The sequence below is a fragment of the Podarcis cretensis genome, assembly GCF_951804945.1.
Source record: "Podarcis cretensis genome assembly, chromosome: 17".
Lineage (NCBI taxonomy): Eukaryota > Metazoa > Chordata > Lepidosauria > Squamata > Lacertidae > Podarcis > Podarcis cretensis.
Window position 1 is genome coordinate 29,352,476 of NC_137187.1, and position 26,294 is coordinate 29,378,769.

Sequence of the window (26,294 nt, forward strand, 5' to 3'; positions counted from 1 at the left end):
CGAACATTTAAATATAAGGTCTTTTAACCTGCAGGTCAGATTGGAGGCGGCAGGATTGTGCCGGAGTGGCTGGTTTAAGGATGCAGTGCGTAAGATACAGTACAAGAATCCTGCACCGGGACGTTGGCTCCCGCTCCTCCTCAGGAAAGCATTGTTCCCTGCCATGTACTCCTTATTTCCAACCCCCATCAGATAATATCGTTCCAATTTAAAGCATCCCTCTCCTGCTTTCTTTTCGATGGAGGGGATAACACTCAGAGGGGCTGGTCTGGGCCTAAGGCCCCCTCCCAATAGGCACTTGGACATTTGTAGCTAGGCGGTTGCTGGTGAAAAACAGACGGCCCAGAGGAAAGGGTTAAGCCTCGAAGCTGCCCTCCGGGCTTTAGGCAGCTCCTAACCAATCCCTAGCCCTCAAAGTTTGAGAGGAGGGGGCGGAACGGAGCCAATCGCTTCCCAGCAACTCATCCGCGCGAGGCTTGCCGGGGGGCGCCGCTTATTTCCTAGCCGGGATCCTCTGGGTACAGACGGGCGCGCCAGACGCGTCAGCCTGCAATCTTGCGGGCAGATCGCGCTGCTGCCCAGAGCGCGCAGGCGGTCAAAGCGGCATCCAGAGATCGTGTGGGATTGCGGAGCTCCTTTTGGGCTGTGTCTGGTGCTTGGCTCGCGCGTGAACGAGCGAGAGACAGAGAATTGGCGTTGGGGAAAGCTCAAGGCAGCTGCAATCTCCGTTCCGCTTAGCAGCTGCTGAGCCCGTCAGCAGATCCCGTTGCGCGCAGGCGGTGGAAGGGAAAAGGCGCCCTGTACGTCGCCCAGCAACCTCCCGCGCTCTCCCGAACGCACCGGCGCCCCTCGCAAGCCCTCCCTACTTCTCGCGCTCCGTCTTCCTCGACCTCTCGAGAAAAGGGCCGCTTCCCGGAGGGCAGAGCAGGGGGCGCCGCGGCTTGACAGGAAGGAGGGGCGCTGCTGATCTCTGCGCCTGCGGAGGGAAGGAGCTGCAAGGGGCGGAGTGGTTGCCTGGTCGACGAGAGCAAGAAGCGCAGCCGCGGAGGAGGAGGAGGAGCGTCGAGGAAGAGGCGGGCAAGCCCGGAGCCCGTCTGCCAGCGGTACTCCAGCTCCGCCTCGAAGGCGCGCACAGGCGAGACCCTTGTGCGTGAGGATGCGGCGGGCGAGCGGCGAGCCGAGGCCGTAGTGGCTGTCCCGGGACTGCCGTCGAGGCTGCGCTCCCTGGCTTGCGCACGCGCCTGCCTTCCCGCCGCCGTGCCCGCGCTCCTGGGCCCTGTCAGCGCGCCATGAACGGCTACGGCTCGCCCTACTTGTACATGGGCGGCCCGGTGGCGCCTCCGGCGAGGGCGCCCCTACAGCGGACGCCCAAGTGCGCGCGCTGCCGCAACCACGGCGTGCTGTCGTGGCTGAAAGGCCACAAGCGCTACTGCCGCTTCAAGGACTGCACGTGCGAGAAGTGCATCCTCATCATCGAGCGGCAGCGCGTCATGGCCGCGCAAGTGGCGCTGCGCAGGCAGCAGGCCAACGAGAGCCTGGAGAGCCTCATCCCCGACGCGCTGCGCGCTCTGCCCGCCGCCGCCGCCGCCGCCGCCGCCACCGCGCCCGGCTCTGCTGGGGCCACGAGCACGGGACACCCCGGAGTAGGAGCAGCAGCAGGAGCCGCTGCAGCCGCCGTCGCCCCCTCGGAGGGACCCCCAGGCACACCGCATCGCCCGCCGATGGAGCTGGCCGCCGCAGCCCTCCGCTGGGCTTCGGAGCAGCCCGCCGCCGTCCAGCCGTCGCAGCTGCCCAAAGCAGGTAAATGGGAGTACGGGGGCGGGGGCGGCGGGGGGGCAAGGCGCCCAGAGGCAACTAGTGGCGCATCGGGCCCCACAAGCAGCAGGGCGAGGGGCTTCAACTAGGCTGCTTTGACTTCTCCACGGGGTTCATCGGCTTCGGGGGCGAACCTCATCTCAGCCCCGGAACTTAGGGAGGCGGCGTGGCCCGGAATTTACCCTAAGGAAGCAGGCAGTTCCCGCAGACGTAGACGGAGGGGACACGGTGGTGAGGACGGAGGCTCTTTCCGAAGTGGAGCTGTAGGCAGCCGTCGTAACTTCGCTGAAATAAAAAATAAACCCGGTTGAAATCTAGCGGAGACTTAGTCGCAAGTCGCTCTCCGGCTTAAACTGTATGCCTACGGCGTCGGGGCCCGATCCCTAGGCAAAGACTAAAGGGGTATTGCAATGAATCGGGAGATTCCCGCGCGCCCAAGTGGGCTCTCGCAGGGACACAACTTTCCCGGGCCGTGGAAAACTTCTCGGGGGGTGGGGAGTGGGGAGGTTTCTCCTTGGCGTGCGGCTGCCTCTTTCTTCTGCCGTCGGAAAGGAAAGGGGAAGAGCAAAGCGGGGGCGGGGGAACGGTCTCCATTGGGAAGTGGGTGCTGTGCTGGGGAGGAAACGCATCTTCTCCCGCCTCCTACTTGGGAGGCAACTAGAATCGCCGGCATGGGGCGCCTTTGGTCCCCCGACGACTTTCCTTGGCGGGGCGGCGTGTCCCGTTGTCTGGGGAGCGAGGGAGACTCTGAGCTTGCCAAGAGTGCTCGCCTGCTGTCATACATCTAAGACAGGCGGAGGTGGGGCAGGCCCTTCTCTTCCCAACCGGGACCGGATTTTGGGGTGGAAAGCTGCTGTGCGCGAGGCCGAGGACAGGAGGGGAAGGGACCCGGTCTCGGTCTCTGCCTCGCCGTCACCCGCGGACGCTCCTCTTTCCCAAGGGCGCCAGTTCTTTTCGGGACAACAAGGAGGTGGCTGAGAGACAACCACCCCTGAAGGGCAGTCTGTGAGCTTTTCTTAAGGAAAGAAGCGATATCCCCACGCAGTACAACATTGCGCGTGTTTACTCAGAAGTAAGCGCTGTTGGGTCCAGTGATGCTCACTCCCAGGTCACCAAGCATGGGGCGCCTCAGTCCCCTTGCCGTCGAGGGGCGCTGAAGGAGCCGGACAGCGCCTCCACAGCGATTCTTCCTCCGTGAATAAAGGTGTGATCAGGTCTACTTCACCTGCAGGACCCGGGGACATCTTCCTCCGGCCATTTGGAACCTGATATTTCAGAATATATCGACCCCCCGCCCCCACGAAGTCTCTCAGAGACCTCGGTATGGTTTGTAACAGATCCGCAGTACAGATGAGATGTCCCTGTCCGTCCAGGGTGAACTCTAAACTCCTCGAGTGGAGAGTAAGTCTTCGTGAGCTTTGTGGGGTCTCCGCTTCGAATATCAACTCGTGGGATCTGCTCGATCCTTTCGCGATCTTGACTGCAAAGGCTGACCGTCCCTTTGCTCTGCGCGCTTCGTCCTGTGAAGCGGAATCCCGGGGGGCCTACCCCAAGGTGACTGGAGTCCAGGATCCAGGGGATACTGAGCCAGGGATAGGGACCTTCTTGCCCAGGGAGCCCATCCGTAACTTTGCTGGTCCTTGGCGGCCAAGCAGCTGCTGTTTGCGGGTTCGTTTAAAAAATAAAACCAGCCCGACCCCCTCTCGGTCCAGTCTGCTTCTTCCCAGTGCTTAACAGTCATTCCCAATTGGTGGTCCGTGAGCCCCGGCGAGTCCGCATAACCCACCGGGGGGGGGGCATGGTGCGAGTCACGTAACAAAAACTACCATAGAAATATCACACTTTTCAAAAGTAGGGACACCATGGCTTGGCTTTGGAAAAACAGGCGGACCGCATCACTTAGCTAGTCGGAAACGACCGGCGAGGAGATGCTGTTTTGGGGTGGACAGAAGGAGACTGCATTTTACATTCCTGTCCATCCAGGGAATTTAATAGTTGGAAGAAGTGGGGGAAATATCAAAGACCGTAACCAGAGACACTGAGCTGTGAAATGCGGGTTAGTGATCGTTCGAAGCCATTATTTTTAGCGCGAGAAACGGACGGTTATCTTGTTTGGCTGTAGTGACCTGAGCTGCTGTGCTCTGGAAGAAGAAGAGCCCATGTAATGTAAGCAGGTTCGGCCCTTAAAACGGATCCTGAGTAAGAAAGCCCCCTGGGACCTCGCCTTGCCCTCTTCGAAGGTCCGTTGAGCTTTCTGAGTGGTCGTATTCAGGATTGCACTGTATTTAAGCCGGCGTCCTGGCGTCCCTGAGCCTGTGCAGCCGCTGGGAAGTTCAGTGTTGCGCAGATTCAGGGCGCCTAACTGCACCAAGGCTCGGACTGTAAGCAGCAGGGATTTACTGATCAATCCTATCCACATTTACTTGGTGAGTAGGCCTTTCTCCCTGGTAAGCATGCATAGGATCGCAGGGCAAGCTTTGTTGCAGATAATGCAAAGACCTGGGGAGCCAGGTGTGCGCTTAGAATCAAAATGTGTGTCTGCCCTGTTTATGCAGCCCGATTAGGCTTTTACTCACCGCCAGATTTTTCTGCTGCAGAAACTTGGTGGAAACAGGAAAGATTCAGGCCACAAGTCCCCGACCTGTGTCAAATCGGCGAGGAGACTGCGACGAATAGAGAGTCCTAAAAATATACAACATCCTGGTGAAATTGGAGACCCGTCGGCGCTCAGGGTCTGGCTGATTCGGTTGCAGCAGTCCTGCGGCGCTGCAATAAAGGCTGTAACGAGCTAATAAGGGTAGCAGGGAAAATCCCCTCAGGACCTCACAGCTCCCTGGGAGAGGATTTATGGGGTTTATCTGCCATCTCGGCAGCTGTTTCTGCGCGGAACCTGCGCCATCACCTCTGCGGCCCATTCTAGGAAATTCAGAGAGACTCACAAGCCGCCCTGGTCCCGCCAGTTCCATCAGGAAACGGCTATCGCCCTGTTTTCCTTTTGGCAAATGTGATTTTGCTGTTCGCGCGCGGGTGTGTGGAGAGAGCCGGCTCCCCGCAAGATCAAGGCCCCTCTCGCGACTTTTCTCAGGTTTCAAAGTACTCTGCTAGCTTGCAGGGGACTTAGTAGAAATAACCTTTGCTGCTTAATTGGAAAATGAAAGAGGAGGCGGGGAAACAAGGCGGGGGAGAGAGTGTATAAACCCCGGAGTATATTCGTTGTAGACAGTTTCCTTCTTGGTGATGTCCTCTGTCTCCAAACTCTCAACCACCTTCATAATTATAAATTAAACGTTTAACCCTCCTAATCTTTATTTCTTTAAATAACACTATCTGGTGCATTTCCAGGGCAGCTAACAGCTTACCATCACCCCCCACTAACCAATGCAACAGTCATAACAAAACAATTACAATTCTTTTAAATAACCAAACATTTAAAACTTCGCAGAGTCCGGATTACAAAACAAGGCTAATAAAAAGCTCGCTTAAGCAGAATCGTCTTCCCTCGACAGTGGGAACAGCGAGTCTCTCCCGTAGCAAGGAGTCCTACTCTTGAGGTGCCGGCACGAAAAAGGCCCTCTTGGGCATCTAGACCAAACGTTTAAGGCTTGGAGAGCATAACCAGTTCCGAAGAGCGCCAGGAAGGGTTGACAAACGACGGGAGCGCTTCTGAAATAGGCTTCGTATGCGCTCAGCCCCTTGTTCTGCTGGCTATCATACCTGCTGCATTCTGGGCCGACTGGAATTGTTGTAAAACTGTCAATTTAGTTTTGTTCCCCCCCTAAAATAGGTAATTAAACTCTTCCCTCTCTTAGCCCATCAAACAATTAGGAGGCCGTCAATGTGCGTTTATTTTTTATGTGATAAGGGGTAGGAAGTGGAAAAAACAAAAATTGTATCAACAGTATCCTCTACTCGGGAGAGGCCTATTAAACTTGGTGGGTCTGACTTCCGAGTAAACATGCAGAGGAACAGGATGCGCAGTGGCTCTGAGCTCCAGGTGCGGGGATTTAAAATAGAACCGTGCAGATTTCGCATGAAGATCTGTGGGTGGCATCTCACACTAGTCTTGCTCAGAGAAGACCCCCTGAAGACAATGGACTTCTCCGGAGTTCCGTTGCACTTGGAAGCAAATGTTTGAGGCGCGCCGCCGGATCTTGCCCTGCGCTTTGGATGTTCCGCGTTTAAGTCAACTTATAGTATACCTCGATCCCCAACGACGCCCGTTGAGTGGGAAACGAGCGCTTTTTGACTTCAAGAAGTGGGCCTGATCCGGAACTGGCTTCGAGGTGGCGGATCTCGGGGCCTCCCTGCCTCCTCTTAGGCCTGGCGACCTTAAACTCAGACGTTCCTCGCTTTCCAAGACTCTTTCGAAATGAAGCGAGGTTACTTTCGTGTAACAACAGTTCAGGAGTACGCTGCGTCGCGTTCCTTCAAGGTTAGATGGTGAGTGCGTGTGCGGAGTTAGCACACGGAATGCTGGTTTTTGTACAACTGTCGTGGCCCTTTCGTGGCGGATTGTGTCAGGAAACTTTTTGGGAATTTTCCTTCTCCCATTAAAGCTGGCGGCGACTCTATTTCTCCGAAAGGAGAGACTCGCATATTAGTTTGACTATCCAGCGCACCAGCCCCTTGGGAACGAGGCCCTTTCATCGAAGGAGCGCGGAAAGGGGCTGCGGACCCAGCGGGACGGTCTCCCAGCTCGACCCCTTTCTCGAAGGCTTTACGCCCGGACCTTGGGTACCTGCGTGCATTTCGGCCTCTGGAAAGCGTGGCTGGGATACATACCATATAAAGAAAAGTGTGGCGTGCCCTCTGCACCCCATACAAACACCGGGTCGTCTTAGACCAGGCTGCTTCTGTGCGTAAGAGAGGGAGAGGTTTCAGAACTCGAACACAACCTTGGAGCCGTCGACCTTGCTCCGAGGGGGCCTGGACTGCGGCGCTGCGTAAAGGCGCTTAGATTAGGAAGGGCGAGGCAGACGAAGGGGAAGTTGGTGCCCAGGCACCTTAGTATTCGGGGCAGAGGTGGGGAGAATTAATGTAGGCCGCCGCGTCTCCGGGGTATTTAGATATTTCGGGACCAAAGAAAATATTGCAACACACGGCGAAACCTCGACTGTTGGGTTTTTGGGGGAGGAGGGGCGCGCGACTTAGTCCTCTTCGGTTTTCACTTCTATAGGCGATGCACTGGGAAGAAGTTGAGGATTTATTTATTTTTAATTTCCGAAAATCCGAACGAATGTTGTTTTCTGGATAGGATTGCAGCCTTACGTGCTCAGCGCATCGAGTTCCACACTCCAGTTCCAAAGGGTTCTTTGGAATGAATAGTCACCATTCCCTACGGATCCAGAATAAATATTCTCACTTGATTCCAGCCCCACTTTTGGAAATGCGCGCAACTCAATAAGCATGAATTTAAAGGTTTGTGTGATGCTTAGAATAATTGTATTAATTTGTAACAGCCTGGTGACAATTTGTTGAAAATTACGGAAAATCAATAAAAAAAGAATTGGCAGAAAAAAGAATAATAGAATTGTAGAGTTGGAAGGGAACCCGAGGGTAATCTAGTCCAACCCCCTAAAATGCAGGGAACTTTTTGCCAAATGGGCTCGAACCCACGAACCTGAGATTTGTGGGATTTTTACAATGCAGTCAAACCAACGATGCATGTTTGCTACATAGGCGCACGAGAGGAGCTGAGGCTCAGAGTCATGTAAGTTCCCCTGAGCGACGCTCCCACAGTGCCCTGTTAGGGGAAGGCGTATCCATTCCTATAATCTCCTCACCTGGCTGGGCATTCCTCCCTGCCCTTTGCCCTTTCAAATTCCTCTCAGCAATGTAGAACATCTGGATGTCCGAACTGCATTGCTCAGACACCATTTTAAACCAAACTCAACTATGTCTTTGTAACCTGGTTACCATTTTAAGCTTGCCTGAACAAAGCTGCTTTACCTGTTACTCTTCAACAAGTATTCCGAGTGAGTAAATGTTATTTTTACCTTTTGCAAGACTGTTTGCGTGGTTATTGTTTTAAGAAAATGGGAAATAGCAGGGGAATCCAGTCTGCCTTAAAAGAATCCTGGATTACTTAAACCAACAGGCTAAAACTGGCCTATCTAAACTTCCTCATTCTAAGATGCAAAGGGATACGTTATGCTGGATTTACAAACGTGAGGAAGGAACGATAATACAGTACCTATATATATATATATATATATATATATATATATATATATATATACCCTCTTCTAGTTTCTATAAAAATCTCATCAATATTAAGCAGTGCCGGATTTGCGTATAAGTTAAACAAGATATAGCTTAGGGCCCCACTCTCTTGGGGACCCCCAAAAAATGTAAAGGAAAAAAACACCTGGATGTACTGGATCAGAAACTTTGATAAAATACATATTTTGTTATGTGCAAATGGCTTTAGATACCTTTTAGGTCCATAAATTACCATATAGCATATATTCAACACAAAAAACAGCGACAATTTGTTGTTGACAAAGAAAAGGACAGCTGGACATAGAAAGGGCCCCATTCCCTTCAGTAGCTTAGGGCCTCATCAAACCTAAATCCGGCCCTGATATTAAGAGTCAAATGGTCTACCTACCGACTGAGCTTTTCCTTCTCCAGTTTTGCCTCCGAATCTGCAAGCATTTTGACTGCAGCTAGTACGACGGAGTCGGTCACGACTGGACCTAATGGTCACGGGTCCCTTTACCTTTACCTTTAGTAGGACTTTAGGGGGAAAGCGTTAAGAGTGTTTTTGGGGGTTTCATTCCCGACTCTTTCTCCCCTTCCCAAGTAAATGTGCTTAGCAGGTTCGCAGCCTTAAAGTTTTCATTAAGCAAAGCGAGGCTACAATTCTAAGCACTCGCACTGCGGAGTAAGGCTGCAGTTCTAGGAGAAAGTCTGATCGATAGGGCTTACTTCTGAGTAAATATGTAGAGGGTTGCCTTGTGAGATCAATGGGGTTCACTCTCGCTTAACATGTTTAGGATTGCTCTCCCTAAGGCTGCAATTATCCGGTCCCAGTTTGCTTGGGACGAAGAACTCTTGATTTAAATGGGATTTCCCACTGAGAAATTGTCAGCTGTCAAATTGTCAATTGTCAATAACATAGCAGCTAAGGTGTGGGGAGAATGAAATAGCGAGATGTGTAGATAGAACGGAAACTTGCTATCTGCATATTTCGCCTTGGCGCGATTCCTGCTGCTTCCTCAGTCCGATTCTAAACGATATGTGTAAAGTTCTGGAGTACGAATCTACACGTACATAAGTCAGACACATGGCTGTTTTAAAGATTATCTTCTCTGTTAGCAGTTCCTGCCTCTAAGTCCTCAGCTGAGTATTTTAGGACCCATGATACATTGATTCCCTACTTTCTGCGAAGGGAACCACAATTCTCTCCCCCCCTCCAATATTTTGCTGCTGATTTTAAATAAAAAATTAATAAAACAGAAGAAGAAAAGAACAGTTTAATTGAAGGGGGTTGATTTGTGCTTGCACAGACGTGTCAATGTAGTGGCTCTCCCTGAAAAGGGAGAGGTATGTTTAAACATTTGATTTCAATCCAAAAGTCTTAGAAGAGGGAGAAGGATTCCAGAGATTGCATCCTTCTGCAGATATGTGTTTACTGTTTTTATTCTATTTTTTTCCAGCGAGAATGAATGGAAATATAATACTTAAAAGATTTTTACGTGTTCTGAGGTTTTATATTTGTTATATTCTTGTCCTGAGCATCCATCTAAAGATTTTAAACAATGTAAAAAATCCTTTATTGTGGAGTGGTAAAGGCTTTCTGTTGCCCTGGTTTGGTTTATATAACAAAACATCACCTGCAGCATCCCTTGTTAAAGAGAAGGGGCGAAATTCAGAAGAAAGTTGTGCTCTTGCAAGTGACCTTGTGTTCAGTGCCTTGTTTTTACAAAAAAAGTGTCAGTGCTGTAATTAGAATTATTATTGGACAATTTCTTTGCTTTACAATTAAGCCAATTTTGTCCTGTGTAAGTTCCTTGAAACTGAAGGCCTGTGAAATCAACAGATGGGCAATTCCTTCATTCGAACCCACCAAAATATCATAAAAGTGTGGCAAGCTTTCAAGTTCTTCAGAAATCCTCATCAGGCAAGATGTTAACACAAAGCAGGGAGTGAGGAGGAGTGTATGTGTGCAAAAATTAAGCAGTTGTTGCAGCCACGAACTCAGCTTCTGGACGCATTTGCCTTATGGGCCGATTGAAGGCTGAATAAATCTCTTTTTTTCCTCCTGGAAGTTTAAGGATATCTGAGCAAGCGCCCACAGGTACTACAGATAACAGGTTACACATTCAGAATTCTGGGCTAAAGAAGAAATGACTACCATCTTCCTCCAACAGATTGCAGGGCAGAATTCATAACATGTAATGCCGACATCTGCTTAAATGAAAGCTGGTTCCTTAACTTACTTAAACAGTATCTTACTTATACAGTATGGATAGCATCTGTCTCTGGGGAAAAATATATAATTGCTTTGATGAGTTATCATTATAAACTCGGCAGCTGAAAGAAAACCTTAGTCATTTTTCTTTCTTTTTTTAGTCCCCACAAAATCAGTTGACAATTTGGTTGGTCATCGTAAAATGACTTGGGGATTTTCCCACATAAAAGTGGCACTTTAATCCCTATGCTAATGTAACCTTCCTCTTCTTCTGCTTAAGTGATTTGGTGGGTTTCTCCCAGAGAAAAGTTTGTTTATTTGCAGTGCAGAGGACTGGCAACTAGTGTCCCATGAGATGACATCATGTTGTGGAAAAAGTGGCGGTGTTTTGTCCCTGCCTGCCCCACTACCCAGCAGTTTGGGACTACAACCAGTGGCAGACCTTGGCATTTCAAATGCCAGTGGCGCCATGTGCAGCACAAAAATCTGGCACCCTTGCCTCTCGTCTTCTGCAGCACCCCAGAAGCCTTGCACCCGGTGCAACCAAACTGACCATGCTCCCTTAGATCCACCTTTGCTATAACTCCCTTGGCCATTGGCCATGCTTTCTGGGACTGATGGAAGGTGGTCCACCTGCCTGTGCAGGGCCACAGGTCCCCAGCCCTGCATTTGTGAGTCCCTAAGCATCCTCTGAGATTTGTGTCCTGCGTTCCAGGCAACACAACCCTGGAGGGCTTCATTGGCCCCTCCTTCACTTTGGAAATGTGGGATGTGATACCTAAGAAGCAGTCAAGTACCACACTCCTTGTTTTCCTAGAGGGGGCATGCGGGGGAATGTTTGGTCCAGCCAGTCAAAAACTTCCTGTTTCCTCCTGGCTGGGACATACTTCTTTTGCATGTGACTAGACTCAGGTGGTGCTGTGGGTTAAACCACAGAACCTAGGGCTTGCCAATCAGAAGGTCGGTGGTTCGAATCCCTGCGATGGGGTGAGCTTCCGTTGCTCGGTCCCTGCTCCTGCCAACCTAGCAGTTCAAAAGCACGAAGTGCAAGTAGATAAATAGGTACCACTCTGGCGGGAAGGTAAATGGCGTTTCCGTGCACTGCTCTGGTTCGCCAGAAGTGGCTTTGTCCTGCTGGCTACATGACCCGGCTACATGTACACCAGCCCCATCAGCCAATAAAGCGAGATGAGCGCCGCAACCCCAGAGTCAACCATGACTGGACCTAATGGTCAAGGGTCCCTTTACCTTTTAGAGGTGGGCGTGACCTTACCTGTCCAGGTAACAAAAGTACAGGGCATGCTGCACTCTCTCCCTTTTCAACTTGTTGGAGCAGCTTTTTAGCTAGATATGCTAAAAATCCCAGGACCCTGGGATTACCCTCATATGGTATAGATCAGGCTTCCTTAACCTCGGCCTTCCAGATGTTTTGAGACTACAATTTCCATCATCCCTGACCACTGGTCCTGCTAGCTAGGGATCATGGGAGTTGTAGGCCAAAAACATATGGAGGGCCGAGATTGAGGAAGCCTGGGATAGGATCCACATGTATATACTTTGTAACTAAGTCTGCCTTCTGGGATCCAACTGTGAACAGAATGTGAGTAAACTACTTTTTTATACTTTATTCAAGATTGTGGCGTGTTTATTTTTTTTTAAGAGGGATGAATGGGAACTTACCAGGAACATACAGTTCAATACAATGGTACCTCGGGATGCAAATGGGATCCGTTCTGGAGCCCCATTCGCATCCTGAAGTGACGCAACCTGTGTCCGTGCGTCTGTGCGTGTGCAGATTGCGTTTCACGTTTTGCCGCTTCCGCGAATGCGCGTGACTTCATTTGACTGCGCATGTGCGTGTGGCGAAACGCGGAAGAAATGCGCTCCGTTACTTCCGGGTCACCGCAGAGCGCAACCCAAAAATATTTAACTTGAAGCACATTTATCCTGAGGTATGACTGTACTGAGTTGTATGATAGTAAGAGGCTTACACAAGCCTGCAACCAGCTACCTGCTGTGCATATAAAAAGGGGAATGTAAACTCTGCGAAGTAAAGGAACTTGCTAGCGCAAGGTAGGTAAAGGTAAAGGGACCCCTGACCATTAGGTCCAGTCGTGGCTGACTCTGGGGTTGCGGTGCTCATCTCGCTTCATTGGCCGAGGGAGCCGGTGTACACCTTCCGGGTCATGTGGCCAGCATGACTAAGCCGCTTCTGGTGAACCAGAACAGCTCACGGAAACACCGTTTACCTTCCGGCCAGAGTGGTACCTATTTATCTACTTGCACTTTGATGTGCTTTCGAACTGCTAGGTGGGGAGGAGCAGGGACCGAGCAACGGAAGCTCACCCCGTCGCGGGGATTCTAACCGCCGACCTTCTGATCGGCAAGTCCTAGGCTCTGTGGTTTAACCCACAGCGCCAACCGTGTCCCAAGCGCAAGTTAGGAAGGATATTAATAAACAATATATCCTCTCCTGCATCCCTGAACATTCCCACAGGAAAAAGTACTGCTGAAGTCCAGAGGCGGTCCGTCATTTCCAGCTGTTTTGGGGAGGGACGTGGCCTGAGAACAGAAGCTCCTCTGAGCTGCAAGAAGCTTATAAATCTGATGGATAGAAGCACGATTGACTTGCACTCCCTGCCTCCCTGATAAATGAACTCCCCAGTTTAAAAGATTACAGTAATCATGGGAGGACAGTGTAAATCGAATCTGATAGCAATAACTTTTGGGGAAGGTCAGGCTCAAGTGAAATGTTACCAGGCAGCAGGCATTTTGTTTGCAAAATACAATCAAAGAGCATTGATGAGAAATTCTTCCCTGCCAGCTAGTCAGCACTTTCTGCTTAACGGCTTTGAGGTGAGGTGAGGGGGAAATCTTCATCCATCAAATGTCCTGGAGAACTCCCTCCGACTAGACTGTTGATTCTTGAAAAGAGGGGCCGCTCTGGAGGTCTCTCTCTCTGAGGACACACAGATTCAGAACCATCAAAGTATTACGCGACTTTGGCACATGGCGTCAAATCTGCAAAGGCTGTTTTATGGGTGAGTGTGAATATATCCATATTCTAAACTACAATAGGAAGCTGCATAGAAGGTGAACCCCTGAACAGTGGAAAGCAACAATGAAGGCTGCAAATTGTTTACCAGAAAAGCAACAGCCAATACAAACAAATGAATAAATTCATTTGGGATAAATTCAGCTATTCATTCAGCCAGAAATCATTTGTGCTTCCTTGGCAGATCCAGGAGTATGCACAGTGTCAAAGAACTGTCACCTCAATGAGAAACAACAATTTGAGGCTGACATGCGTAAAATGTTAAAAGAAACAAAGTGATCAAGTGCAATGTTTTAAAATAAAAAGTGATAGTGGAAATCAGTATATGCCTTTGCTCTTTCTGTTGCTCATAAAGGTAAAGGTAAAGGTACCCCTGCCCATAGGGGCCAGTCTTGACAGACTCTGGGGTTGTGTGCCCATCTCACTTAAGAGGCCAGGGGCCAGCGCTGTCCGGAGACACTTCCGGGTCACGTGGCCAGCGTGACATCGCTGCTCTGGCGAGCCAGAGCCGCACATGGAAACGCCGTTTACCTTCCCGCTGGTAAGCGGTCCCTATTTATCTACTTGCACCCGGAGGTGCTTTCGAACTGCTACGTTGGCAAGCGCTGGGACCAAGCAGCGGGAGCGCACCCCGCCGCAGGGATTCGAACCGCCGACCTTTCGATCGGCAAGTCCTAGGCGCTGAGGCTTTAACCCACAGCGCCACCTGTTGCTCATAAATAACACTGTTTTCAGAATATTTTATTGTTAGGGTCTAATCTGTCCAAGTTATTATTAACATTATTTTAGCTAAAGAAGATGCTCCACTACTTTTGAGGAAACTGCTTGTGGACTTGACTCCGAACCTGCCTCAAGTCCAATAACAAACTTGCTATTTTTCAAGTGTTCAGTTTTAGAAAATGCAAAACTGAAGTGTCCCACCACAGCCATTAGAGGCATGTGTGGAATCCCAGGTGCAAAGCAGTTTCATTTCATAAAAAACAAAATATATTTTAATCAGCTTGACCTCTAAGCAAAGTTAGGTTTCAACTTATACTCTGGATGACTTCTAGTTTCAATGAAGAATTAACTAGGATACAGTTTGATATATGCAAGGCAACATAAAAATGAATAACGGAGCAATAAATCATAACTAAACATTAAGTCCTTCAGCTAGAACTGCTATCCAGAGAGTTAAGGTGTATAGATTTATCAGGTATAAGACAGAATAGAATCATATAGGCATGCAAATACTTTCAGTCACTATGTAAGTTCCCAACTGGACCTGTAGGAACTTCCTTGATTTCCCTGTAAAGAATGGCAAAAATGCCCCTTGCTTTCTAGGCTTGTGTCTGAGTGGTTTTGCATTTGCCCTGCGCTAAGTTGGAACAAATGGCAATCAAGTTTTCTGTGGATTGTCCCTTGTTCCGATTTACACACGGGACGCATGGAAGTGTGGAATACGCACTCTCTTTCAGAAACATCTATTGTTTCTTTTACAGATATTTTTCAATGAATGACCCATGTATGAAAGTGTTTTATGCAACATGGAAACTTGCAGAGTGCATTCTGAATACTGACTGGCTCTAATAAAAAACTGTTATTTTACCAACCTTGTAAATGTTAACTAATCTTATCAAAACTATTTCTGGTACATAAGACACTCTCTCTCTCTCTCTCTCTCTCTCTGTCACACACACACACACACACACACACACACACACACACACACACTCAAACACACACACACACACACACACACACACACACACACACACAAAATGCATTGGCCTGCAGGGGTGCAGCAAATGGTTCTAATCACGCCTTGTAAAAGGTAAAGGTAAAGGGACCCCTGACCATTAGGTCCAGTCATGGCCGACTCTGGGGTTGCGGCGCTCATCTCGCTTTATTGGCCGAGGGAGCCAGCGTACAGCTTCCGGGTCATGTGGCCAGCATGACTAAGCCGCTTCTGGCGAACCAGAGCAGCGCACAGAAACGCCATTTACCTTCCCGCTGGAGTGATACCTATTTATCTACTTGCACTTTGATGTGCTTTCAAACTGCTAGGTTGGCAGGAGCAGGGACCGAGCAACGGGAGCTCACCCCGTCACGGGGATTCGAACCACCGACCTTCTGATCAGCAAGTCCTAGGCTCTGTGGTTTAACCCACAGTGCCACCCGCATCCCTAATCACGCCTTGTAGCCCTACTCAATATCAAGGCCCTGGATGTGTAATTTCAAGGACAGCCAAAATATTAGCAGAATTTTTAACATAAAGCATTTCTTTCAAACCACACTGAAAATGTTCCAGACCTAATAATGATTCACCTTTGTGATTCATAGTTTTATGAGTCTTCACCCTCCAGCCCCCAGAAATTTGGTGGTTGGGAGAGTCCCAGTGTACATGAGCTTAAATAAGAGTACATATTTTACAAATTTGGAAATAAACATTTTTGTGCTGGCGTAGGTCTAGAGTTCAATGTGTTAGAACATAAGGCCTGAGTGTCCACAGGTTCTTTGCTGCTGCTGTTTGGTTATTTAAACAGAGTATTGCATTGAGATATGAGCTCCACGGAATTTGCCTAAATGAAGGAAAGTTGGAGAGGACACAAACAGAACATCCCCTTTGTTAAGCTCATTCTGCATGTCTGTGGTTTTTGTCATGGAAAGGCAGGCCCAGACAGAGGGGGGGCCATATGGGTCACTTGGCCCAGGCCTCCGATTCCAAAGGGGGCCTCCGTCAGCATATTTATCTATATTTTCCATTTTGTCTTTATATGCTGATACAGTTCAAGCCTTGAACTAAAATTATTTGTCAGCATAACTTTTGTGAAAATTATTTATATACTTACTTATTTATAAGACTTCAGTTATCCCCAGGGCAGGGTAAAAAAAAGGGGGGCCTGGCTCTGCAAGGCCCTGTGGAAAGGTGTGGCTTGTTGTTCCTTTATTATCAAATGAAGGAAAAGGACAGGATTAGCATATAGTATTAACTTATGTAGTCAACATATTCAGGCTGGTCAGATGCAGGAGAGAGAGAGAGAGAGAGAGAGAGAGAGAGAGAGAGAGAAGGACTGCTGCACCTTTAAGAGCTGTGTGCAGGTGAGTTAGCTAAACCAGGTGAGTTAGGGGTTTCCCCTGCATGCAAAGACAGACTTTGGCTGTTTGAGTGGATGAGATCAAGAATGGGTCCAAGGGTCAAGAAGGTAGTTTCTGCACATGTTGTAGAGCAGCGATTCTCAACCTGTGAGTCCCCAGATGTTGTTGGACTACAACTCCCATCATCCCTGAGCTCTGGCCTTGCTAGCTAGGGTGATGGGCGTTGTAGTGCAATAACATCTGGGGACCCACGGGTTGAGAAAGGCTGCTGTAGAGGGAAGTGAGGGGCAGTTGGGGCTCGTCCACCTGGGAAGGGAGGCCATCTAGGGGAAGGAAAACTCTGGTCCTAAACCTCTGCTACCTTGTGGGACATTTTTGGGAGAAGAAAAGACTAAGGAGTAAGCCCAACACAAATCCTGAGTGGAGTCCCTACGACATTTGGATGGCGCCTTGTACGCCTCCTTCCAACAACTCCTGCAGCCAAGCTGGTGCCCTTCACGGCCTAGGACCCTCGTACCTACAGGGCCGCCTCTCCTGGTATGTCCCACGGAGGACCTTATGGTCTTCAAATAAAAATATCTTGGAGGTCCCGGGCCACAGAGAGGTTAGGCTGGCCTCAACCAGAGCCAGGGCTTTTTCAGCTGTGGCCCCGATCTGGTGGAACGCTCTGTCACAAGAGACTAGGGCCCTGCGGGACTTGACATCTTTCCACAGGGCCTGCAAGACAGAGCTGTTCCACCAGGCCTTTGGCCAAGGCACCGTCTGACCCCCTCCTTTGGTAATCCTTACAGAATTCTAGCCCAATGGTTGCCATTACAGTGGTACCTCGGGTTAAGTACTTAATTCGTTCTGGAGGTCCGTTCTTAACCTGAAACTGTTCTTAACCTGAAGCACCACTTTAGCTAATGGGACCTCCCACTGCTGCCGCACCGCCGGAGCACGATTTCTGTTCTCATCCTGAAGCAAAGTTCTTAACCGGAAGCACTATTTCCGGGTTAGCGGCATCTGTAACCTGAAGCATATGTAACCTGAAGCGTATGTAACCCGAGATACCACTGTAATTTGATTTTGAATTGATTTTAGAATGCATTTCAATGGATTGATTGTGATTTTATGTGAACTGTGTTGCTTTTATTGTTGCTGGCCACTCTGAACCCGGCTTCGGCTGGGGAGGGCGGGATATAAATAAAATTATTATTATTATTATTATTATTATTATTATTATTATTATTATTATTATTATATCTTGTTCTGCTTTCCTTTGGACCCCATCAGCGAGGCTAAGGGGACGGGTCTTGTTGTCTGGGCAGCCCAGAACCTCCATGCACATTGCCCAGGCATGCACCCTGGGGAGGTCACTTCAGTGTTGCTAACACACAGTAGTTTAACTTCACCCCCGGAAGTGCACTCCAATGTTTCTCGATACAGATGAATGCCAACAAGAAGATGGGGGATTTCAGCAGGTTTCACTCAGAGTGCAGGCTGCTGCAATATCCTTTTCTGCACTGCTTGGGAGGTACAGAAGCTGTGTCCTCCCTCCCTATATTGTGGGTGTGGCTTTTTTGGCCATGTACCACAAATATCTCCTGCCAACCTAGCAGTTTCAAAGCACACAGTGCAAGTAGATAAATAGGTACCACTCCAGCGGGAAGGTAAACCGCGTTTCCGTGTGCTGCTCTGGTTCACCAGAAGCGGCTTAGTCATGCTGGCCACATGACCCAGAAGCTGTACGCCGGCTCCCTCGGCCAATAAAGTGAGATGAGCACCACAACCCCAGAGTCGGCCACAACTGGATCTAATGGTCAGGGGTCCCTTTACCTTTTTACCACAAATATATGGGTGAAGCTGAACGGAGCAGTAAACAGAGCCAAAGAGATGGTTAACTGTGGTGAGGTTAAGATATACAACAGTTTAAAACTGAGACCGATGGCATGAAGGTTTTCCATATTCTTAGACTCCTGATCAGTGGCCTGATTTTTCAAATTTCTCTTCCAATGTGGCTGACAAGGGGGGGGGGGGTACTTCATTCTGACGTTATCTTGAGCAGCAAATCAGTCTTGCAGCCCTTTGATTCTATGAAAGGGTACTGCTATAGCGCAAGGGGTTTTGGTCTGCATATTTTTTTTTAAAAAAATGCTTTTTATTGCTGTTTCATTTAATACAAACAAACAAAATACAGTAAAATTCAACACTCATTTACTCATATTCTTTCCCCACACTCTGCTGAGCATTGACTTCCTTCCCTCCCTTCAACAGGTTTTCTTCTGTCAGTTACTTTTCCACAGTTTCTTATTGTATCCAATCCTATCTACATCGTAAGATTTATTTCAGTCCTGCCAGAGTCTTCAAATTCCTACAGTTATTATTTATGTACTCCATAAATTTACTCCAATCTTTTTGGAATTTTGCTTCCTCCTGATTTCGGATTCTGCAAGTCAGTTTTGCTAGTTCCGCATAATCTGCAATAATTGTTATAGGGAGACACAGAGACAGACAGAATAGCTTTGTTATGTCCATCTCCAGTGCTTTTTTTCCTGGGGGTACGCATACTCCTAAACATTTTGTGAATCTTTGTACTTTTGTTGATTTACTGTATTTATTTTCCCCGATTTGAACTATAAAATGGTCCATCTCTGATTTGCTGTGCTCATAACAACCTCAAGGTAGCAGATATGGGGAAGGACCCAGAGTCGATGAACCGGCAGTCTGACTTTATTATCAAGCGCCTCATTTTATACTTACTGGAACTTCCCCTTCCTTTTAAGAGCTGTTCCTGGCATAACAAATCTGCCCTCTGTTTTACAGACATGACCGAAGACCGACTGGGAGATGCCAGCGGAGTGGACAGTGCCGAGACCTACAGTGACAAAGACGCCGACCAAAGGAGCACCCCAGACTTGACAAAAGCCAAGAGCGGTTTCGCTCCAGAGAGCCCAGAGATTGTGTCCATGGATGAAGGAGGCTACGCCATCCAGAAAAACAGCAGCAGCACTGACAGCAGGCCTGAGAGCCCCAAGTACCAGCCAGAGCCAAACCACCTCCTGATCGAAGGTCCGTCAGGGACAGTTTCTCTTCCTTTTGGCTTGAAAGCCAACCGGCCACCCCTTGAGGTGTTAAAAAAGATATTTCCCAACCAAAAGCCAACAGTGCTTGAATTAATCTTGAAGGGCTGTGGGGGTGACTTGGTGAGTGCGGTTGAGGTTCTTCTCTCAAGCAGGTCCTCCATAGCTGGGGGGGACCGAACTTCTGCAGAATCGGAAGGTCTGGTTTTGCCTTCAAATGGTCACCTCTTTGAACACACGTTGGGTTCGTATCCCATTTCTTCCTCCAAGTGGTCTGTAGGGTCTGCCTTCAGAGTTCCAGACACACTGAGGTTTTCTGCTGACGCTAGTAATGTTGTGCCCAATCCGCTGGCTGTCCCCTTACAGCACCCGTTCCCACAGCCACCTCGGTACCCGCTGATGCTGAGGAATACTTTGGCAAGAAACCAATCCAGCCCGTTTCTGCCCAACGATGTCACTTTGTGGAACACCATGACGCTGCAGCAGCAGTACCAGCTGAGGTCTCAGTATGTCAGCCCTTTCTCCACCAATACCACCAGCGTCTTCCGAAGTTCTCCAGTGCTTCCTACGCGGCCGTCAGAAGATCCCAGGATCTCCATCCCTGATGATGGATGCCCAATTGTCTCCAAGCAGCCTATTTATACAGAAGATGACTATGATGAAAGATCGGACTCCTCAGACTCTAGAATACTAAACACATCCTCTTAGAACGACAATTTACAATGATATTTAGCAATGTGGCAGAACTACTGGGTATCAAGAGGAGGGAATGTTACTTGTTACTGTATTATAAAAAAAGCGATTTTGCTTGTTACTATCCTTTAGCAATAAAGACATAACTTATTTTATTTCTTGCACTTCACTGGAAAATGCCAAATAGCTACCACTTCATGGCTTTAGTGCTGAATGTTTATTGCAGAAAAAAGGGGGGGGGATTAATTTTAAGCATAGATATGAGGAACCAGGGATTGCAGAACATTTTAGAGTGGAGCAAATAAGTCTTGCCTTGCAGACAGTTGGGAATGTTGATATTGTACTTGAATGCAGTGTTTGAGAAGAGGACTCCTCAGGACATAAGATATCAAAAGCAAATAATTCATTGGCAAATGGACTTAAGAAGGACCTTGTTGACTTTATGACAATAATCATCCTGGTTTTAAAACCAAGATTCATGAAAGACTGGCCAAGAGTCTGCCGCTCCCGTGCTATGGAAGTGTGCACACTTTTTGGAGACACCTTCAACACGATTCACATGGCTTAGATAGGAACCTGTATAATGTCAATGGAAAGTCAAATACAGCTGTGAGTTGCATGAAAATGTCTTGTGAGAAATGAGCTCATGATTAACATTTGTTGGGGTATTGTAGCATGCTAAGGATTCTAGGGGGGGAAATAAACTTGGATGATGATCTCAATTTTTTTATTTTTATAAACCATGTCATTTATATTTGGGAGAGAGATGGCACGTGTGGACAGCATATAAACGAGTCTGGTTTTATTGACAGACCATTCTGAGCTGAAGTTTCAGCCTGCTGAACTGAGAACTGGGTGCGTACATAAACTGATAGGGTCGAATGAGAAGAGATGTGGAGACAAAGGACTGGGGTCTAGCTGAGTGTGGTAGAGAATTCACAATGTCGTCACTATGTTTGCATTGCTGCAATTTAATATCTTGGCGGCCTTTAATACCAGTAAGTTTATGTAGTTACAATGCAGGGTTTCTAAAGGAAGTTTCATACGTCTGCCTGAATTGTTAAAAACCCCTCGTGCCATTCTTTTATTATCTGATTTTCTTGTGGGCTCTGCTTGTCTGAAATTACCCACCACTCCAGATGTGGGAGTCTCCCTTTAGTGCATCAGTTAAAGCCTTGCAAAACTGACCAGACAAGGGCAGAAGGGACCTTCTGTGCAACCACAAGTCGAAACTACAGATGATGCTACCCAACTGCTATGTGGGGAGAAAAGAGGGCTTGTGTGTATGGCAAAGGAGCCAGCCTCTCCCTTCTTTTACTTTGCTGCCGTGATGTCTTGGACCTTTACACATCGTTCTCTTATAAGTACTTTATAGAGTAGGGGGTGGAAGTAGCCATATGATGCAGGGCAGCAGGGAGCAGTAGATAGTTGGGGCTGCCTTGGTCAGGAGATCTTGTGTTTCCTGGGGGCACCTGGCAGGTTACTTCAGGTGACCGTTGATACTGATACCATGGACAAGATCTACTTTGAGACTGATCCAACTAGGCAATTCTCATGGGGAGATCTCAAATGGCATATTAATCTGGCTTATTGTCGGAGGGGACTCCAACTTTTGAAGTGTGACATGTCCTTCCTCAATATAAGGTGATTTGGGCACAGTCAAATGAGGTGACTAAGTTATTCCCTCTTGGTTTGTGAAGTCAGGGCACTAGGAAGCGGCAGCTCTCTATCCTTAAAGGTAAAGGTAAAAGGACCCCTGACCATTAGGTCCAGTCATGACCAACTCTGGGGTTGCGGCGCTCATCTCGCTTTATTGGCCGTGGGAGCCGGCATACAGCTTCCAGGCCATGTGGCCAGCATGACTAAGCCACTTCTGGTGAACCAGAGCAGCGCACGGAAATGGTGTTTACCTTCCCGCTGGAGCGGTACCTATTTATCTACTTGCACTTTGACGTGCTTTCGAACTGCTACGTTGGCAGGAGCCAGGGACCGAGCAACAGGAGCTCACCCCATTACGGGGATTCGAACCGCCGACCTTCTGATCGGCAAGTCATAGGCTCTGTGGTTTAACCCACAGCGCCACCCACGTCCCTTCTGTATCCTTAGAACCATACAATATTCAGCATTTGAGTCTGGGGGCCAGAGAACCAACCCCAAGTGTTTTCCATGGCATCTTTGCTTCTTGGAACCTTCTGATGATAGCAACTTTCTCAGGACTAAAGAGTTGATTTAAATTCAAGTGAAACCAATCAAGCATACGGAGGCGTAGCAAGGTCAGGTGGTACCCAGTGTGGAATTTTTTTTTTGTCACCCCCCCAACCTGTGACTCGCAAGCCTACAGCGAGCTGGGGGAAGGGAGTTTTGCCGCTTTGCTGGCGGCCCTAATGGGCCGCTGCTCACTGTAGATTTGGGAGTCACGGGCAGTGGGTGTGCCAAATGTCACCCCCCTTCAGGGAAGACACCCGTCCTCTCCCCTACCTGCCTGCCTGCCTCTTCCAGCCGGAAACGGGGGCAATGGTGCCCTGGCGGCCCCCCCGTGACTCCCAAGCATACCCCAAGCCGTTAGGGGGAGGAGCCAGGCAGCTCGTCCTCTTGCCTGCCTGCATGCCTGCCTCCTCCAGTCGGGAGTGGGGGCAAAGGCGCACACGCCACACCAAATGTCACCCCATCTTGCTTTGTTGTCATTCAGCCCTGTTGCCAGAACACTGCAGGGCACTTTTGCTGCTCTGTTTCACTGGTGCACTTGCAACTGCTCAGTGCAGGAATTCAGCACCAACATGCCTTGGCTGGCAGCTGTTGCGGCAGATGAGCTTCCGGTGGCAAATGCGTGCTGCATCAGAATGCCGTCCCTTTGCTGCAAGGGTATGGTTACCAGATTTTTTTCAATGAATCCGGGGACACTTTTTTGGGAAGCTGAGTAGCCACGGTCAGTAGTGGGGATGGTGAGGCAAAAGACCCTGGGCCCAAGCACACATGCATATTGTATAAAGGTGCAGAGCCCTTCTTTTGCACCCTGTGAAACATAAATGCACAGAGTTAAAAAAAAACTTGGGCAATGGTGTGCTGCCCACCCGTGACTCCCGAGCCTTCTCCGATCTCCTGCCCCCTTCCCCCTTTGTTTGGGGGAGGCTCAGGAGTCACGGGTGGGCAGCAGTTGCTCAGGAGGGGCACAAGGCACGTGGTTTCTCTGCCAGGCAAGGTGCAAAGCCCTTCTTTTGCACCCTGTGAAACATAAATGCACTGTTTTTTAAAAACTGGGCAACGGCCAGCTATCTGCGACTCCCGAGCCTCCCCCGATCAGTCAAAACAAAGGGGGAAGGGGGCAGAAGATCTATACCACCGGACATCCCCGGTTCCCCTTTGGCAGTGGCAGCGGCAGCCTCAGCAGCCTGTTGCGCACATGACACATCATATGGGGACTTCCGGAGAGGAAAACTGGTGGGTGGCCCAGCAGCTAGCAGCTCATGAAGCCAGCCAGAGCCAACTGCGCTACCAGGCTGGCTCCGGGCTGCTGAGGCTGCCACTGCCACGTTTCCCAGGGACAGGTTTGCAAATCTAGGGACATCCCGGGGATGGAATTTGTCCGGGGACAGATTTGCAAATCCGGGGACTGTCCCCAGAAACCGGGGATGTCTGGTAACCCTATGCAAGGGACTAACACAGACTAACCCGTTGCTCGGTCCCTGCTCCTGCCAACCTAGCAGTTCGAAAGCACGTCAAGTGCAAGTAGATAAATAGGTACCACTCCAGCAGGAAGGTAAACGGCGTTTCTGTGCGCTGCTCTGGTACGCCAGAAGCAGCTTAGTCATGCTGGCCACATGACCCGGAAGCTGTACGCCGGCTCCCTCGGCCAATAAAGCGAGATGAGCGCTGCAACCCCAGAGTCAGCCACGGCTGGACCTAATGGTCAGGGGTCCCTTTCCCTTTAACCTGTTGGAAGTGTTCCTCTGTAATGCAGCAGTGTTGCTGTAAAGAGCGCATCCACTGGGTTGCATGCTTGCTGGCTCCCAGCCATGACTGGGATGTTCCTGGGGGGAAGTGCAATGTATCTCACGACTGCCTTCTGCAGCACAGTAAGGGACCACGCTCTATGGCTATATAAACCTCCCTACTGTCATGAGGGGAAATTCCCCATTCATTTGCTTAGGTTCATCCTCATGAGCATGACAGTAGCCTAAATGTCAATATTGTGCAATGGAACCTACTTAAAGGAACTTTTTGTTTCTAAAGAATTTTAAACAAATCTCCGCATGAAATTCTCCCACCACAAAAAAAACGACGATGTACGAATGGTAATAAAATCAATGTGAATATGCAAAAAATAATCAGAGAAAAAATATGAGCACAGGAAATAAAATTACGGTCCTACCTGCAAATAAAGCTTGTTATTAGGCCTATGATAAATAAGGCATGGCCTGGTGAATGCTTTTGTTAATTAAAATACGATGCTAAGCAAGGGGCTGGCATAAGGTTTTAACATATGTAAATATTTGGGGGGTTTGCCACTGATAAGCAATATCCCTGACATACTTGGTGACTGGGCCCCAGATAAGCAGGTTTTTCTGCTTATACTACTTTTTATACCATATGGGATGCCTTAAAACCAGCACATGACATATAGTTTGGATTAGTCCGTTTATATTTTGCCTTATCAACAAAGTGACTCATCAACAAAGTGACCTTATCAACAAAGTGACTCATAAAATATTCCATTTCAGAAGACTTCAACAGACAGTGATGAAAACAATAAACACAGATTAATCCCTATAATAAAAATGTCCTTCATATTAGTCTATACAAATGTCTCACACATGCTGGCAAAAGCTTGCATCTCACCTTCTCTGGAGCCAGGGGCAGAATTATTTGTAAGTGCAGTTTGGATCTTTGCAAATTAATGACCAAACAAACCTACAAGCGCTGTCTCCAACTCTTTCAGATGCTGAAATGAGGAACAACCATAGCCATTTCGCCACATAAAGTTGTGCTGCCTGATTCCTTTCTGACAAGGTTCCCAATTAGACTTTACAGATGGTGGCGGTGATCTGAAGGTGGCGTCACTAAGCAGCACATATTGGGGCAATTGTTGTTTAGTCATTTGTTGTGTCCGACTCTTCATGGACCAGAGCACACCCATGGACCAGAGCACACCAGGCACTCCTGTCTTCCACTGCCTCCCGCAGTTTGGTCAAGCTCATGTTCGTAGCTTCAAGAACACTGTCCAACCATCTCATCCTCTGTTGTCCCCTTCTCCTTGTGCCCTCCATCTTTCCCAACATCAGGGTCTTTTCCAGGGAGTCTTCTCTTCTCATGAGGTGACCAAAGTACTGGAGCCTCAGCTTCAGGATCTGTCCTTCCAGAGAGCACCCAGGGCTGATTTCCTTCAGAATGGAGAGGTTTGATTTTCTTGCAGTCCATGGGACTCTCAAGAGTCTCCTCCAGGACCTTAATTTAAAAGCATCAATACTATCCACAAGGACTATATTTTACGTTCAGAGGGAAGAAGGTAAAAATCAAAACAGCTGAAGACAGAGATAAATTCCTGAATATCTACGGAGAAGACCTTCAGAAAGGGATTGAAACACCTCCAGGGGCTGGACCACAGTCTTTACCTACACCTACACCTTTGGGGCCTGAAGCCCAGTACAAAAAGACACCACCACCAGAACAATGACAGATTTGACCAGGATGTCTCTGCAACTTCTCAGTTGGAATATAAATGGTGCCAACATCCCGGAGAAAAGAAGAAGGATATTTCATATTTTGAAAAAAGAACAATTGGACATTATTTGCTTACAAGAAACGCATGTGACCAGGCTACATAGAAAAGTATTAATAAATAAAATATTAGGCCAAGAATTTATCTCTTCGGATCGAGTAAAGAAAAGAGGCGTGGTGATTTATGCAAAAGAGAGCCTGTCACCAAAATTTCTATTTAAGGATGAACAAGGACGTATTCTGGCAATTGAGATTCAAACTCAAGGAGAAAAGTTTTTGATATTAGGAATTTATGCGCCAAATGAAGGAAAATCGGAATTTTATAAGAAGCTGCATGAGATTATGCTGGACTATCTGAACTATGACAACATCATAATGATGGGAGATATGAATGGGGTGGTTTCAACGAACATGGATAAATCACATAGTCAAAATGTAACAAAAGAAGGCAGACTACCTA

The 26,294-nt window shown here is 48.6% G+C and overlaps 1 protein-coding gene across 1 annotated transcript; it reads left to right on the forward strand.

The window, feature by feature from the left end:
- Positions 1-1,289: 1,289 nt before the first annotated feature.
- On the forward strand, positions 1,290-20,811 carry DMRT3 (doublesex and mab-3 related transcription factor 3; the record flags this gene model as incomplete). The annotated part of the gene is made up of 2 exons (XM_079959570.1): positions 1,290-1,800; positions 19,170-20,811. 2 exons carry the CDS (start codon positions 1,290-1,292, stop codon positions 20,132-20,134), a joined length of 1,476 nt encoding a protein of 491 aa, XP_079815696.1. The 3' UTR covers positions 20,135-20,811.
- Between the last annotated feature and the right edge of the window lie 5,483 nt (positions 20,812-26,294).